General features: G+C 45.5%; 1 protein-coding gene across 5 annotated transcripts in view; it reads right to left on the bottom strand.

Moving 5' to 3' along the window:
- LOC117389177 (tensin-1) overlaps positions 1-12,556 on the bottom strand; it is a 239,718-nt gene extending 227,162 nt beyond the window's left edge. For 2 of the 5 annotated variants that reach the window (XM_055230572.1, XM_055230573.1), the window contains exon 1: positions 12,285-12,556. In XM_055230572.1, the coding sequence (XP_055086547.1) occupies positions 12,285-12,401 (117 nt within the window). In that variant the 5' untranslated portion in view covers positions 12,402-12,556. Of the gene's footprint in view, positions 1-3,120; positions 3,333-10,421; positions 10,433-12,284 lie in introns of those variants that run through there. The other 3 variants (XM_055230579.1, XM_055230576.1, XM_055230577.1) reach the window with 3 other exon arrangements.
- Positions 12,557-18,126: the final 5,570 nt, after the last annotated feature.

The raw sequence follows: 18,126 nt of genomic DNA, 5'->3' as shown, positions 1-18,126 counted from the left end.
TCCCTCTCTTCCCTCTCTCATACAGACGAGTGTTTCGTCTTAAATTCTAGATAAATTGTCTCTCGTGAGTCACAGCTGTGCTCTGCTCCGGACGATGACCTCACCCTTCACCCCCCGTTTCCCCGGCGACGCCGTCGCTCACAGCACTGCAAAAAAAACAGAGCTGTGGAGCGAGGGTCTGTGTATTTGGCTGAGTTCACTTAAATGGTTTTGCTCTGTAGAATGTCCCCCAGTATGGCATTAACCGTATGTATCTCCAGAGACAAGATCTGTGGAGAGGCGACGCCACTCATAGTAAAAATGCACGTTTATCAAGAAAAGAGAAAAAAAAAACAATGCCACAGAAGTAAATACCTCCTCTTTAATACCCCACAGAAGTAAATACCTCCTCTTTAATACCCCACAGAAGTAAATACCTCCTCTTTAATACCCCATCGAAGTAAATACCTCCTCTTTAATACCCCACAGAAGTAAATACCTCCTCTTTAATACCCCACAGGAGTAAATACCTCCTCTTTAATACCCCACAGGAGTAAATACCTCCTCTTTAATACCCCACAGAAGTAAATACCTCCTCTTTAATACCCCACAGAAGTAAATACCTCCTCTTTAATACCCCACAGAAGTAAACACCTCCTCTTTAAACGCTCTTTTTTGCAGTGTACAGACTATTATGTCAAACAGGAAGTGCGCAGGAGAAATATCTCTCTGTCGTTTCCAGGTCCAAAGCTGAAATCCAGTTGTTTTAAACCCAAAGTCGTCTCTGATCTGATTGGTCCTAAACTCCAGCCCCTGCAGAACAGTCCTGACTCAGTGTGGAGCTTCTGTCACACGAGGCCCGTCCATAAACTGAGACAGAGACACTGTGTCTCTGCAGGACACGGCTGTGGACACAGGCTCAGACGGGGGTGTAGTTCCTGTTTTCACCATTAAGAGGCAGCACACAGATTATTGTAAAGGTAATAAACTTTAAAGAAGACGGATTTACTTCTAACTGTAACACAAAACATATTTAGACCTCCATGTTTCCTTTTATAGAATTGAAAAAGCCGAATTTTTGCCGTTTGACGCACAATGTCAACCAATCAGAGACTACGCCGCAGTCATGTAGCGACGTCATTATCCGGAAAAAAAAAAAAAGTAGATGGACATCGCGGAACTTTCACGCAGTTTTCAAAAAGAAACTAGAATCACAACTGAACCTGGGCTGAGTTAAACTGCAGAGGGACGACAAGTGAGAACCAAAACATCGAATTATCACATAAATATCTTGTCCTTGTCAGACTCGTCGTTTTGGTCCAAACGTTGAGCTTTAATGAACCGTATCATAGCAACAAAAGAGCCAATCTGGAGCGAGGGGGTTGAAGGTAAAGACGCTTCCCGTTTAGCAGGGAACGGGCGCTTAGCAACGCTGTCAATCAAACCTGTTGCTAAGGTTAACAGGAGCGACATCGAGGAAAGAGACCAGAGACCGGACCAGAGACCAGACCAGAGACCAGACCAGAGACCAGAGACCAGAGACCAGAGACCAGACCAGAGACCAGACCAGAGACCAGAGACCAGAGACCAGACCAGACCAGAGACCAGACCAGAGACCAGACCAGAGACCAGACCAGAGACCAGACCAGACCAGAGACCAGACCAGAGACCAGACCAGAGACCAGACCAGACCAAAGACCAGACCAGAGACCAGACCAGACCAGAGACCAGACCAGAGACCAGACCAGAGACCAGACCAGAGACCAGAGACCAGAGACCAGAGACCAGACCAGACCAGAGACCAGAGACCAGAGACCAGACCAGAGACCAGACCAGAGACCAGACCAGAGACCAGACCAGAGACCAGACCAGAGACCAGAGACCAGAGACCAGAGACCAGACCAGAGACCAGAGACCAGAGACCAGACCAGAGACCAGACCAGAGACCAGACCAGAGACCAGAGACCAGACCAGAGACCAGAGACCAGACCAGAGACCAGACCAGAGACCAGACCAGAGACCAGACCAGAGACCAGACCAGAGACCAGACCAGAGACCAGACCAGAGACCAGACCAGAGACCAGAGACCAGAGACCAGAGACCAGACCAGAGACCAGACCAGAGACCAGAGACCAGACCAGAGACTAGACCAGACCAGATCAGACCAGACCAGACCAGACCAGAGACCAGACCAGAGACCAGACAAGAGACCAGACCAGAGACCAGACCAGAGACCAGAGACCAGACCAGAGACCAGACCAGAGACCAGACCCGATCAGAGACCAGACCAGAGACCGGACCAGAGACCAGAGACCAGACCAGAGACTAGACCAGAGACCAGACCAGAGACTAGACCAGAGACCAGACCAGAGACTAGACCAGACCAGAGACCAGACCAGACCAGAGACCAGAGACCAGACCAGAGACCAGACCAGAGACCAGACCAGAGACCAGACCAGAGACTAGACCAGACCAGACCAGACCAGAGACCAGACCAGAGACCAGACCAGAGACCAGACCAGAGACTAGACCAAGACTTTCAGACCAACCTCACTATAAAAAATCCAGTGGGTCTAATGATTTCCACATAATCCGTCACTTCTCATGGTGAACACAAAGTTTTATTTGGACAATAATTTCAAAACAAAATCCTAAAACACGACGTGCGTCACAATAAAATGGATTTTATGGATCTGATTCAGACTCATCTTAAAGGCCCATATTACGCTGTTTTTATCCAGATTCTAATGTTGTTTCCTCGTCACAAACAGACCTGGAGGTGTGTTTCATTCACACAAACTGAAAACACTCTGTTCCACCTTGTGATGTCATCGTGTGGTGATACAGGAAGTGCTCCACTGTGTTTTTAAACTCCACACACCTTCATTTCTAGAATCATTTGGATCATTTCAGTCCTGGAGTTGCCGCTTATCTCGACTGAACTAAAGGTAAAAAGGAGGAGGAGTTAACTTGCAAACTCCCACTTGATGACATCACAAGGTGGTGTGTAATATAGGACCTTTAAAAGTGATACTTCTCCGATCACAGCCTATTTTTAAAACAAACAAAAACACTAAACTGACTTCAGACCAGTTCGGACCCCTCCTTTGACCCTTGACCCCTTGGAAATGCCGCTCCTACCTTCCACAGATCCATTTTCACCGCGGCCGCGACGTGAATCCGCCGTTTTCAAACCTCCCGATCATCCCTTCCAAAGCGCCGCGCTCTGAGACAGCCCGAGCGTCCTCTGTGAAGGCGGCGCCGTTCAGCCCTCTTCCTCTGCACTTCCTCTGTTATTGTTCTAACTCAGAGGAAGCCGACGCCATTTTGGAAAAGCTGTGTCAGGATTTGAGCAGGACACCGGGACAAACAGATGGGAATAACGTTTATGTCGGAAAGAGTCGAGAGAGGGGGGGGGGACAAAATGGAGGACGGTGGTGTTATGGTGAATTTGAAAGTTAAATAGATTCTGATACTACGATGACAATAAAAACACTCTTTCTTTAGACGATAGAATGTGAGTTTCGACATTAAATGGTAGAACTTTCTAATCCCTCAGTGGTCCAGTAGGTTCCGCCGTCGTCCGTGGGCTGGATCAGCGGCGTCAAACACATTTTCACTGAGCGCCACATCCGCAAAATGGCTGCCCTCAAAGATACATTTTAAGACCATCATACATTTTAATTTACTCTGTTGAGGGCCACATAAAATGATGTGGAGGGCCGCATTTGGCCCACGAGCCGTTAGTTTGACACCTGTGGGCCAGATCAATCAGGCTCGAAAACTAGAGGTAAAAAAAAAAAACTTTAACAGCCACAAAAGCAACAACATCTGCAGCTTTTTACCGCCTAAAAACACGTCAAAAAGTCAAAGGTAAACTGTCAAAACCAGAGACTCATCCTGCGTTTGTCTCCAGGAGGTGAGACGACTGCAACGTCCCACTCAGTGGAAGAGTCGAGTCAGGACTAGAACCAGGAAGTACTTCACACATGTGTCCTGACAAGGACTAAACCAGGACTAAACCAGGACTAGACCAGGACTGAACAAGGACTGAACCAGGACTGAACAAGGACTGAATGAGGATTAAACCAGGACTAAACCAGGACTAAACCAGGACTGAACAAGGACTAAACCAGGACTAAACCAGGACTGAACCAGGACTAAACCAGGACTGAACAAGGACTAAACCAGGACTGAACCAGGACTGAACCAGGACTGAACCAGGACTGAACAAGGACTGAACCAGGATTAAACAAGGACTGAACAAGGACTAAACCAGGACTGAACAAGGACTAAACCAGGACTAAACCAGGACTAAACCAGGATTAAACCAGGACTGAACCAGGACTGAACCAGGACTGAACAAGGACTAAACCAGGATTGAACAAGGACTAAACCAGGACTGAACCAGGACTGAACCAGGACTGAACCAGGACTAAACCAGGACTAGACCAGGACTGAACCAGGACTGAATGAGGACTAAACCAGGACTAAACCAGGACTAAACCAGGACTAAACCAGGACTAAACCAGGACTAAACCAGGACTGAACCAGGACTAAACCAGAACTAAACCAGGACTGAACCAGGACTGAACCAGGACTGAACAAGGACTGAACCAGGACTGAACCAGGACTGAACCAGGACTAAACCAGAACTAAACCAGGACTGAACCAGGACTGAACCAGGACTAAACCAGGACTAGACCAGGACTGAACCAGGACTGAACAAGGACTAAACCAGGACTGAACCAGGACTAAACCAGAACTAAACCAGGACTGAACCAGGACTGAACCAGGACTAAACCAGGACTAAACCAGGACTGAACCAGGACTGAACCAGGACTGAACCAGGACTAGACCAGGACTGAACCAGGACTGAATGAGGACTAAACCAGGACTAGACCAGGACTAAACCAGGACTAAACCAGGACTAAACCAGGACTAAACCAGGACTGAACCAGGACTAAACCAGGACTAAACCAGGACTGAACCAGGAATAAAAGGAGGGAGGAGTGTACAGAAGGAGAAGAGAGAGGAGAGGAGGCAAAGAAAGGAGAATGGAGGGAATCCAAAATGTGAAGCAAAAAGAAAATCTTACTCTGCCCCCTGCTGGACATTGATTTAACTGCACTAAAACTCCCATAATGCAGTTTACACTTTATGTTGTTCCTTTTGCTCTGGTGACCTCTGCTCACTGTAGAAACCAGGACTAAACCAGGACTAAACCAGGACTAAACCAGGACTAAACCAGGACTAAACCAGGTCTGAACCAGGACTATAAACTGTATAAATTGGAATCTTTGTTTAATGACGTGGGGCTGATCATTTCCACTCGCTCCTGTTCCTGTTTTAAATGTTTTAAATGTTGTGTTTTATTTTTGTTTGTTTTGTTCTGCCGCTCTCACTGGACGCTCCCTGGACAAAGAAAAATACATGAAATGAAAAAGTGCCATTGCTGCTGATTTGACAAGAACAAATTAGCGTTAGCATTAGCACTTCCTGGTTTGTGTTTGTTTCACATTTCTGCTCCGTCCCGGCGGTAACCCACGGCAACGGCAGGCCTTTTATTGAAGCGAGTCCGACGCTCGGCTGAACTTTAAGCTCACATTTACAGGGAGCGAGAGAGAAGGACGGAGGAGCGGTGTGACATCACAACTCTACGGGCCAATCAGATTAAAGCGTTCATGCGTCGCTGTTCTCTGATGTTTCCTCGTCACAAACAGACCTGAAGTTGTGTTTTATTTCATTCACACACACACAGAAAGAGTTCTTCTCTCAAACTGAAAACGCTCCGTTCCACCTTGTGATGTCATCATGTGGCGATACAGGAAACAGGAAGTGCTCCACTGTGTTTTTAAACTCCACGCACCTTCATTTCTAGAATCATTTGGATGTATTTCAGCCACTGGAATTACCAAACTTCTACTAAACTAAAAGTAAAAGGAGCTGTTAAATTGAAAACTACCACTTGATGACATCACAAGGTGGAACAGAGATTTGTGTTGTATTACTCTGTCGGGTCTAGTCACTAATAGAAATGATCAGGTTCCACATTTGTGATTTTATCTTTTGTATATTTAAAGATAAAGTCCAGTGTAAACATCTGTCTCTGGGAGGATGACATCATCACGTGCAGAGTTTGAATCGACCAATAGGAGCAGAGAATTTAAAAAGACAAAATGGTGGACTCATTTATGTTGAAATGTTCAACTTTAAACTTCAAAATGTCTGAATTTCCAGGAGCGCTGTGTCATTTTTTAAGTGGACGGTCGGCCACAAGGTCAAGTTACAGGTCAGATCTGTGGAGAGGTGAGCTCACTCTCAAGAATGCATGTTTGTCTCTCCCCCCCCTCCTCTCTCCACCCTCTCCTACTTTCACTTTCTCCCCCTCCCTTCCCTCTCCCCCCTCTCTTTTTCTATATCTCTTTCAACTCTCTCCTACTTCTCTCTCTTTTCTCTCCCTCTATCTTCTTCTTCATTCTCTCTCCCTTCCCCCCTTCCTCCTCCTCTTCTTTGGGTCTCTTTCCTCCCTCGCTCTCTCTCTCCCTCTCCTTCCCTCTATCGCTTCCCCCCTTTCCTCCCTCCCTCACCTCTCTATCTTGACCATTCCCTCTTCTCCCTCCCTGTCCACTCTTCATTCTCTTTCTTTCTTTCTTTCTTTCTTTCTTTCTTTCTTTCTTTCTCACTCCATTTCTCTCTCCTCCCTCTCTCCTTCTCTCTCCACTCTCTCCTCCCTCTCTCTCTCTCTCTCTCTAAACACATGTGTCCAGCGTCTCTCCGTCCGTCCCGTGTGATGGACAAATGCTGTTTCTATTTTGGACTCAATCTAAAACCACCAACAATTTACAACAGCTGATGAAAACCTGGACCAGGACTAAACCAGGACTAAACCAGGACTAAACCAGGACTAAACCAGGACTAAACCAGGACCAAACCAGGACTAAACCAGGACTAAACCAGGACTAAACCTGGACTAAACCAGGACCAAACCAGGACCAAACCAGGACCAAACCAGGACTAAACCAGGACCAAACCAGGACTAAACCAGGACTAAACCAGGACCAAACCAGGACCAAACCAGGTTTAAACCAGGACCAAACCAGGACCAAACCAGGACTAAACCAGGACTAAACCAGGACTAAACCAGGACTAAACCAGGACCAAACCAGGACCAAACCAGGACTAAACCAGGACTAAACCAGGACCAAACCAGGACTAAACCAGGACCAAACCAGGACCAAACCAGGACTAAACCAGGACCAAACCAGGACCAAACCAGGACTAAACCAGGACCAAACCAGGACTAAACCAGGACCAAACCAGGACCAAACCAGGACTAAACCTGGACTAAACCAGGACCAAACCAGGACCAAACCAGGACCAAACCAGGACTAAACCAGGACCAAACCAGGACTAAACCAGGACTAAACCAGGACCAAACCAGGACCAAACCAGGTTTAAACCAGGACCAAACCAGGACCAAACCAGGACTAAACCAGGACTAAACCTGGATGCAAGACAGACAAGTTTAAAGTCACAGTCTGGAACATGTAGGACAAGCCAAAGCATCTCCATGGAGACAAGCAGCCGCCCTCTAGAAAAGTTCCACAATGCATCTTTAACTGCAGTGAGTATAAGAGCATCCACTCGTCTGACCATGTAATCCTCAACACGTGAACCCACAACCTCCTGGTGAGAGGGAGGAGACAGGACGACCACTGTGCCACTTCAAACGTCGTCTTACGTCACACATTTCCAGGTCTGAGCAGATTTCTCGTCCAAACTTTCATTTTGGTTTTCGGTCTCGCTCCGTTTGGAAATTTTGGGAATTCCAGTCGGGAAAGATCAGGATTCAGAGGAATGTGCCAGAAACACAGAGGAGCTTTGACAAGAGACACACGAGAGAACGAGTACAGACCTGTCTCACACCTGACGGAGGAGAGGAGGAGAGAAGAGGAGGAGGAGGAGAGAGAGAAGAGAGGAGGAGGAGGGGAGAGGAGGAGGAGGAGAGAAGAGGAGGAAGAGAGAGAAGGAGGAGGGGAGACGAGGAGGAGGAGGAGAGAGAGAAGAGGAGGAGGAGGAGGAGGAGAGAAGGAGGAGAGAAGAGGAGGAGGAGAGAGAGAAGAGGAGGAGAGAAGAGGAGGAGAGGGAGAGAGAGAAGAGGAGGAGGAGAGAGAGAGAGAAGAGGAGGAGAGAGAAAAGGAGAGGAGGAGGAGGAGAGAGAGAGAGAAAAGGAGAAGAGAAGAGGAGGAGGGGAGAGAGAGAAGAGGAGGAGAGAGAGAAGAGGAGGAGGAGAGAGGGAGAAGAGGAGGAGAGAAGAGGAGAGGAGGAGGAGAGGGAGAGGAGAGGAGGAGAGAAGAGGAGGAGAGAGAGAGAAGAGGAAGAGGAGAGAAGAGAGAGAAGAGGAGGAGAGAAGAGAGAGAAGAGGAGGAGAGAGAGAGAAAGAGAGGAGGCAGAGAGAGGTTAGAGAGGGAAAGAGAGAGAGGAGATAACCTGTCTCAGACCTTATGGATGAGAGAAAGAGAGAGAGGAGGAGGAGAAAGATTTTCCTGTGAGAGAGAGGGAGAGAGAGAGAGAGAGGGAGAGAGTGGGAGAGAAGGAAGAGAGAGAGAATTACATTCAAGAACAAACCTTATGCATTCTGAGCATTCTGATTATTCACCATGATGAGTTTATAAACACTTTTCACAACTGTCAGACGTCAGGCCGAAGCTAACGACAACAACTAGCATGCTGACCGCACACTTCCTGCTCCCTGTAGATCTGCACTGGGCTCGTTTTGCAGTTTGTCCTTTCTAAACCTGTAAATTCCTTCTGTGAAAATGGGGAGCTCTGCTTTGGCATCGCGGGTCCGAGGTCACGGCGGGATGGACGTACAGAGGGGCGTTTGTTTGCAGCGCGGGGGGGTGGGGCAGCTGGGGGCGGCCGGGGGCATGTTTGGGTGGGGCGGGGGCAGGTTTGGGGGGGCGGGGGCAGGTTTGGGGGGGCGGGGGCAGGTGACACGCAGCACAGAGGACACACTGTTTTCAACGGGCCAAAGATCCACAGGAATGTACCAAAGTCACAGAGGAGAGAGAGAGACAAGGTTAGACTGGAACAAGAGGAGGAGGAGGAGGAGAGGAGAGAGAGAGACAAGGTTAGACTGGGACAAGAGGAGGAGGAGAAGAGGAGGAGAGGAGAGAGAGAGAGGGAGACAAGGTTAGACAGGGAGGAGAGGAGGAGGAGAAGAGGAGGAGAGGAGAGAGAGAGAGGGAGACAAGGTTAGACAGGGAGGAGAGGAGGAGAGGAGGAGGAGAGAGAGAGAGAGACAAGGTTAGACTGGAACAAGAGGAGGAGAGGAGGAGGAGAGGAGAGAGAGAGACAAGGTTAGACTGGAACAAAAGGAGGAGAGGAGGAGGAGAGGAGAGAGAGAGACAAGGTTAGACTGGAACAAGAGGAGGAGGAGGAGGAGAGGAGAGAGAGAGACAAGGTTAGACTGGGACAAGAGGAGGAGGAGAAGAGGAGGAGAGGAGAGAGAGAGAGGGAGACAAGGTTAGACAGGGAGGAGAGGAGGAGGAGAAGAGGAGGAGAGGAGAGAGAGAGAGGGAGACAAGGTTAGACAGGGAGGAGAGGAGGAGAGGAGGAGGAGAGAGAGAGAGAGACAAGGTTAGACTGGAACAAGAGGAGGAGAGGAGGAGGAGAGGAGAGAGAGAGACAAGGTTAGACTGGAACAAAAGGAGGAGAGGAGGAGGAGAGGAGAGAGAGAGACAAGGTTAGACTGGAACAAGAGGAGGAGGAGAGGAGGAGGAGAGGAGAGAGAGAGACAAGGTTAGACTGGAACAAGAGGAGGAGGAGAGGAGGAGGAGAGGAGAGAGAGAGACAAGGTTAGACTGGAACAAGAGGAGGAGGAGAGAGGAGGACAGAGGAGAGGAGGAAGGAGAGGAGAGGATGAGTTGGAGGGTGAGAGAGGAGAGAGAAGAAGCGAGAGGGGGAGAGGGGAGGGTGCTAAACAGCGGCACACTTCCTGCATTACCACTCGATGACATCACAAGGTGGAACAGAGTGTTTTCCGATTGAACGACACTGAACAGTATTTACATAATTATAAATCAGATCCTCCTCCTGTGAACAAACCACAGACCTCCAGACCACAGCCCGCAGTCTCACCGCTCTATCCCAGCTGAGGGCCCTCTCTCCTGGGTACGACCGGCCCAAACCCCGCCCCGCTCTGGAACTCCAACCAACAAAGAGTCAAAGAGCAACAGAGTAAACACACTAAACCGCAGAATGTAGACTGTAATACACCAGAGAACGTTTGAATTAAAGCCTCACTGTGTCACTTTTACTCATTATGGAGGTTAGGTTACCGTAAGTGGGCTTGCGTCTCCACAAACCTGACTCTAACTCCAGCGTTTATCAAACTTAAATCGACTTTTTTGGAGTTTTTTCTCTCATGTTCTCACGTCGTTTCTTCATCAAAAACACGTCTGACGAGGTTTTAGACGTCACCTGTGCATGTTTGAGTAATCTAGAGATCTCTCCCGGGCCTCCGTGAGCTCCTGTACGAGGCTCCGCCCACAGGCCCACATCACCCACGCTCCCACGCGACAATCCTCCATAAATATACAAAAACATGACACAAAACTGTACACTACGACTTCACAAACCTGACGCGATGTGCAGGAGTTTCATTAGTGCTCTGGAGGGGGAGGGGCTTAGCACAGAGAGCAAAGAGAGGAGAGAATCAGAGAAAAACGAAAGTGAAACTGAAACATGTTTATTCGATGTTTGGGGTGAATTTAGTATTTTCAAAACGATAAAAAGTAACATGGAGATATAAATATGTTTTGTGTTTCACTTAATATCGCCATGGAGAATGTTCCAGACGTGTGCTTTTAACCTTCTGTTTCTATGGGGTCATGGACTTTCCCCCACCAGAAAGTTACACACTGTAGCTTTAATTAAAAAAAACATATCTTTACAGACTCAGTGCGACTGAACAAAGAGACAAAATGAGACAGTACACAAATACTACTACTACTACTACTACTACTACTACTACTACTACTACTACTACTACTACTACTACAACTACTACAACTACTACAACTACTACAACTACTACTACTACTACAACTACTACTACTACTACAACTACTACTACTACTACAACTACTACTACTACTACTACTACTACTACACAGAGACCATCACAGTACACAAATACTACTACTACTACTACTACTACTACTACAACTACTACTACTACTACAACTACTACTACTACTACTACTACTACTACTACACAGAGACCATCACAGTACACAAATACTACAACTACTACAACTACTACAACTACTACTACTACTACTACTACAACTACTACTACTACTACTACTACACAGAGACCATCACAGTACACAAATACTACTACTACTACTACTACTACTACACAGAGACCATCACAGTAGAGCTTAAACACACCGTACACAAACAATACTACTACAAAAACTACTACAAAAACTACTACAACTACTACCACTACTGTGTTAAGTGGGAGAAGTCAAAACTAATTAAAAACATTCTCCCAAAATAAATAAAAGATAAACTGAAAATCAGAGTAAAAGTACATTTATATATGACTCCCACAGTACTACACACTCTACTGCTCTCACTGCAACTACTACACATACTTCAAATACTACTGCTATCATTACTACCATAACTGTAACAGTGAACGACTGACAGGACGGCTCATTTATGGGAGTCAGAGCCAGAGTCAGAGTCAGAGACAGAGACAGATTGTTCATGTGAAGCTGTTTGTGTTTTTGTGTTAAAGTTTCGTTCTTTTCTTCGGCTCTTCAAAGGGGCGTGGCCTCACGTGAGCCGCAGATTCTCTCAAACTGTTTTATGTTTTGGAGCGAAGGTTCATCTCAGCAGCGTTAATAAAAAAACAAACCAAAACTTTTACGCATAACACCGTCCCCATGGAGACGGCAGTACTCTGGTACATGTACAGCTGTCAGTACTCTTCTAGCAGCATACTTCTACTCCTACTTGAGTCATGTTTGTGTTGAAGTAACAGTACTCTTACTCGAGTACAGCTTTGGCCTCTGTCACTTCTGTAGGTCAATATGAAGCTTAGATGGCACCAGAGATCCGTGCGTAAATCCTTCTGTTTATGTGGAAATCTCAGTCGTTGCTGATGAAAAACACAGACTTCAGATGAAATAAAGTTACTTGTACATGTTTAAAGCCGCACTGTGAGACTTTTGTTAGTTTCTAGGCTGTGGAGCTTGGACACAGCGCACACAGAGCGCTCTTACCCGTGTGTTTGGCCCGGTGCCCCTCGCGTACATTTTCTCCTCCGCCTTTGCGTCATGGCGCACGGGCATTTGCACAAAGTCGTCTTCACAGCAAATAAAACTCACGGTACATCCCATCCGCGCTGATCCCGAGCCGAGAAACACACGCCAAACCCCGGGTGCGCTTTGGAGAGCTCAGGCAGCCGGGGCTCCGCGGGGTCCGCGCGCCCGGCCGGAGGTGTCCATGTCCCGGGGGGGTGGGGCGGTTTACCTCGGGGGTGCGCGCGGAGGCTGGAGGAGTGCAGTTTGTTTGGAGGCTCTCGTGCTGAATGACGCGCGGTGTGGCGTGGAAACAGCCCCCCCTCGTGCGCACAGGGAACGCGCTCGAGCCAGTGGAGCGGCTCAAAGAGCAAGAAACAGGAACTAGAGACAAACACTCGCCTCACTGTCATTCTGTCCTTTTTGAGTGTCTTTTTAAACCTTTAGTTCGTCTTTATGTGAAGGGACAGCGCACAGAGACATTACGCTCATAAAACAGAGATTATGCACCAGATTATGGCTCAACAGTGAGTTTCCATCTGCAGTCCCCGAGTAACAAAGATAAATCACACAGTCAACAATATAAAAACCACACATTAGCACATATTCATCAGCTCACACTCAACATTCACACTACAAAAGTTAAAACATATGACATACTTTAAAAACATAACACACCGGGAACAAAAAGTGGGTCCTTCAGTGCTGAGTCTGACCAGTCCAGACATTTTAGTTCTTTTGAAAAGGAGTCATAGTTGTGTTGATTTTTGATGTCGTCTGGGAGTTGGTTCTATTCTTTTATTGCATTGAAGGAAAAGGCTGACTGTGCAGAAGCAGTTTTTCTTTTTGGGATGGCACACTGCCCCCTGGTGGAGGCCCGTGTGATTCTGGAGGTTGTTGCTGAAGTGAATTGGATGTTTTAGAGGTGCAGTGTTATGTAGGATTTTATCAGCCACTCAAATAGAAGCTTATTTCTGTATGTGGCAGCACAGGTCACCCCGCCCAGGGTATGGTGTTGTGTTTTTTTGGAGGGAGGGAGGGAGGGGGGGGGGGGTCTTAAGGCCCAAGGGTCACCATCAAATTTACAGTGTAAAAGACACAGATAAGATGCTCAATTAAAAGATGAGACATGACAAACGATTAAAATTATTTTATTTAAAAAGGTTTTTCTTTCAAATATTCTAAATCAAATTCTAATATATGGCTAAAACAAAATAAAGTTAAACAGGACAACTAAATTTAGGAAAAAAAATGTATTACAACATTAAGTTAAAAAGATAAAAAAAAATGTTTTAATTTTATTTCAAAGACAAGCAAACAGTTAAGTTGGTATTTCAAATAGGCCTAGGAATAAAACAGTTTAAAATTACCAAAAAGAACCAAAATAAGTTAGCTGGGGCCACCAGTGGTGAGCAGACCATCTTGGGTGTGCCCAGGGACCAGACTCACCTCAGTGGACACAGCAACATGAAAAGTGCATCAAACTAAACTCGTGATCCCAGTTCACTAAATCACATGCAAAGGTGGGGGATCCTCACCAATGTGCCCAGCCCAACCACCAGAGGGCCCCCAGCGTCACTGAAACAAAATAAGATAATTAGGCTCCAGTTAGGATACAAGACAATGTACAAAATAACAGCAGCAGGTTTAGCCACGCTTCAAAGCCCAGCGGGACTTAAACCAGCCCTCTGTCGCAGACCTACCATGGTTTGACACGCCCAGACCAACAGTACAGAGCAGGACTCAGTCAACTCAAGACAAGGTACAGCAGCGGACAGAGAGGCAGCAGCAAACAGGGCCATACTGGGAACAGGTGCCTTAAATAGTCCCTAACTAGTAGGGTGGGGTCAAGGGTGGAGCACACAGTAGTACTTTCAATGGCAGAAAGGGAAAGCAGACAATCCCACTACATGTACATTATCAGAGTTTAGAAGTGTCTGAATGAACCTGCAGCCGACGCATGAGCAGAGGAAGAAGAGGAGACGAGGCAACAATTCATAAAGTCAAAGTGTTTTACAGAAGAAGAAACACATTCAAATCACAAAACAACAAATCAAAACACAAATAACCATCACAAAATCAACATTAAAGCAGAAAAGTGCAGAATAAACCCCTTTCAGTCTCATGCACAGAAACAGAACTGAGTCTGGATTTAAACATCGTCAAAGTCGAGGCCTGAGTCACATCTTCAGATATAATGTTCCAGGTGTAGCATGTAGTTGCGTGCTAACTTATATTTATTAATAAAAAGAAAAGTTACTGTGTGAAATGGGCTGAGTTTGACTGTGATCAGTAAGTTAAGACTCGACTGCTGGAGCTGGTGTAAAATGCAGGAGGCAGGAATTATGTTGGTGTTGGTGCTGTATATTGAAATGAATTATATTACAAAATAATATTTACAGAAACAAAAATAGCAAAACACAAAATAGTAATAATGACAATAATGAAAACCCTGAATATTTACAGTCTGCAGATTTGAACGGGTCAGATGTGATCAGTAAGTGCACTTTAAGGTCTAGTTGGTTGAGATGAGTCGGTTACAACAAAAGGATAAAAATGAAAGGAAGTTAATCTGTACAGGTGGAGTCCACTTAATACAGACTTTTCAGTATTTGAGAGTTTGTCTTTGCTTAATTTCCATTTGTATTGTTCATTAGAATAGTGTCCATTGGCTTTGATTATAGTTAAAAAGTCAGTAAAAGATAGAAAGAGTGGAGCTGTGTCACCTCCTACCAGACCCGTAGGTGATGAAGCTGTAGGTTCTGGTCTCGCCATCGTAATCAAGAACACCTGGGCTGTGTTTGAATAAATTAGTGACTTGAATAAATAAAAATCTAATGTCTAAAGTAATTAACCTTAGCTGAGTTACATTGTTCAGTTCCATTGTGTTCACAAAATAATGTACCATTCAAATACAATTAATTAATTGCACATAAATCATCTTTGAACACGGTGCTGTGGCTGTAGTCCATAGCTGCAGTGTTAACCTCGCAGGTTTTCACATAAATATATTCAAAATAAACATTTAGCAATAAATGGTCTTAAATTACCGGCATAAACATTAAATAGTCATTTCACAACAAAGTGCTAAATGCTCCACAAAGGCATTAAATGTGTTTTACAATGAACAAACAAGAAAACAACGTTAGCCCGAGCATGCTAATGCTAAGCTAGTTAGCTTAGCATCGGATGCTAGCAGCGCTTTACATTCATTCAAACTCACCAATTCTTCAGTTTAACGTCTCATGATGACGTCACGGACTCCCCACGGACCGGAGGTTTAGCTCTACAATGTTCAGAGGAACTACTGAGTTTGTTGAAGCTTAAAAACACAGAAAAGAGCGAATATTGTAAATTGTTTGGGACTGACCTTTTCACAGCTGCCTCGGGAGCTTCCTCCACAGATCTGACTGGGAAGAGACACAGATTGACGCTCTGCTGTGATTGGCGGACTCGGGTCACGTGATTAGGGGTGCGGTTACGTAAGGCATGTATGAGACACGGAGGGCAGAAATAAATATATAAATGTAACTTTATATAAACAAGATTTAACAGCAGGTCAAAGCAGGAGTTTAATAAAACATTTTTTAACAAGACAGAATTTTAACCTGGATTACAACAGTTTAAACAAAACAAAACTCAAACACTAATTCACCTGGTTTAGTCCTGGTTTAGTCCTGGTTTAGTTCTGGTTTAGTCCTGGTTTAGTCCTGGTTTAGTCCTGGTTTAGTCCTGGTTTAGTCCTGGTTTAGACCTGGTTTAGACCTGTTTTAGTCCTGGTTTAGTCCTGGTTTAGTCCTGGTTTAGACCTGGTTTAGACCTGTTTTAGTTCTGGTTTAGTCCTGGTTTAGTCCTGTTTTAGTCCTGGTTTAGTCCTGGTTTTTGTCTTGGTTTAGTCTTGGTTTAGTCCTGGTTTAGTCTTGGTTTAGTCCTGGTTTAGACCTGGTTTAGACCGGTTTTAGTTCTGGTTTAGTCCTGGTTTAGTCTTGGTTTAGTCCTGGTTTAGTCCTGGTTTAGACCTGGTTTAGACCTGTTTTAGTTCTGGTTTAGTCCTGGTTTAGTCCTGGTTTAGTCCTGGTTTAGTCCTGGTTTAGTCTTGGTTTAGTCCTGGTTTAGTTCTGGTTTAGTCCTGGTTTTGTCCTGGTTTAGTTCTGGTTTAGTCCTGGTTTAGTCTTGGTTTAGTCCTGGTTTAGACCTGGTTTAGACCGGTTTTAGTTCTGGTTTAGTCCTGGTTTAGTCTTAGTTTAGTCCTGGTTTAGTCCTGGTTTAGACCTGGTTTAGACCTGTTTTAGTTCTGGTTTAGTCCTGGTTTAGTCCTGGTTTAGTCCTGGTTTAGTCTTGGTTTAGTCCTGGTTTAGTCTTGGTTTAGTCCTGGTTTAGTTCTGGTTTAGTCCTGGTTTTGTCCTGGTTTAGTTCTGGCTTAGTCCTGGTTTAGTTCTGGCTTAGTCTTGGTTCTAGTCGTCAAGTACTCTTTTAGTACTCAAGTAAGAGTAATGTTACTGTAAAAGAAATTAACTCCAGTCGAAGAACAAAGTAGTGGCCTAAGAAGTTACTGAAGTAAGAGTAAAAAAGTATTTGGGAAACTACTACTCAAGTATTCTGCGAGAAAAGTACTCTGAAAAGTACTTCTTTAAAAAGTTACTCAAGTAGTCTAGATGTAACTGAGTACTACACCTCCTCTGCTTATATGTGAGGAGTCATTTTATTGATAGAAAGAGTACTACAGTGTGTAAAGTACAGCTACATACTTCTATACTTTTTATGTAACATAAGCTAATACAAGTACAAGTACTACAGCCAAAATTGTACATAAGTAAAAATAAAAAGTACATGTGAAAAATACTACTGGGAGTACTGGTTACTCATGGTACATTTTTAAAAACAGACGAGGACAGAGACACAAACTGTAACATTTACGTTTTAAAAAGAGCCACAGTCACGTCTTGGACTGAAGCGAACGACTCTGAATCTTACGTTTGTGAGTCACATTATTATTTCATTTTCTGATTCAGCTGCAAATAAAACCGTACACTGAAAATGTTAGTGCAGCAAAGTGTTGACTCGAGCAGCGACAAACATCTCGGTGTCGTAACGGGTGAGTGTAGAGGACCAAGGGATGCAGACTCGGGGCAGAATTACAGTATTTATTGTAGACAAGGGACAAAGTACGAACAGAAGGTGATCCGGAGGTGAGCAGGTGAGCAGGAACACAGGAACCAACAGGAACGCAGGCATGACAGGAACACAAAAACACAGGGACACAGGAACACAGGAACCAACAGGAACCGACAGGCATGACAGGAACACAGGGACATAGGAACACAGGGACCAACAGGAACCGACAGGCACGACAGGAACGCAGGCATGACAGGAACACAGGCATGACAGGAACACAGGAACCAACAGGCACGACAGGAACGCAGGCATGACAGGAACACAGGGATACAGAAACACAGGGACACAGGAACACAGGGACACAGGAACTAGTCCATTGTGGCCTCCTCAGTCGCACCCGTAAAGCCTCATCATAATCCACCCGCAGACTTTAGAAACGACCTTTATCAGAACATGAACCAAACCTGAACATAACAGTATTAGCTTCAGGTTACTTTAAGGACAATGTTATACCACATTTAAAAAAAAAAAAAAAAACTTTAGTCAAATCCAAAATCCAAAAAGTCTAAAGTCTCGTTTTAACTGTAATCTGCATATTCTGTCCAATCAGAGCAGGCGATGCTGTGACGTGAGTTTGTGAGTTTAGAGCATGTTTAGAAACTGGACTTTCGGCTCCCTTATGGGATCCGAATCTTTTGGATGAGTTAAT

Source organism: Periophthalmus magnuspinnatus, chromosome 21 (genome assembly GCF_009829125.3).
Source record: "Periophthalmus magnuspinnatus isolate fPerMag1 chromosome 21, fPerMag1.2.pri, whole genome shotgun sequence".
Taxonomy (NCBI): domain Eukaryota; kingdom Metazoa; phylum Chordata; class Actinopteri; order Gobiiformes; family Gobiidae; genus Periophthalmus; species Periophthalmus magnuspinnatus.
This window is presented reverse-complemented; position numbering and strand designations above follow the sequence as displayed.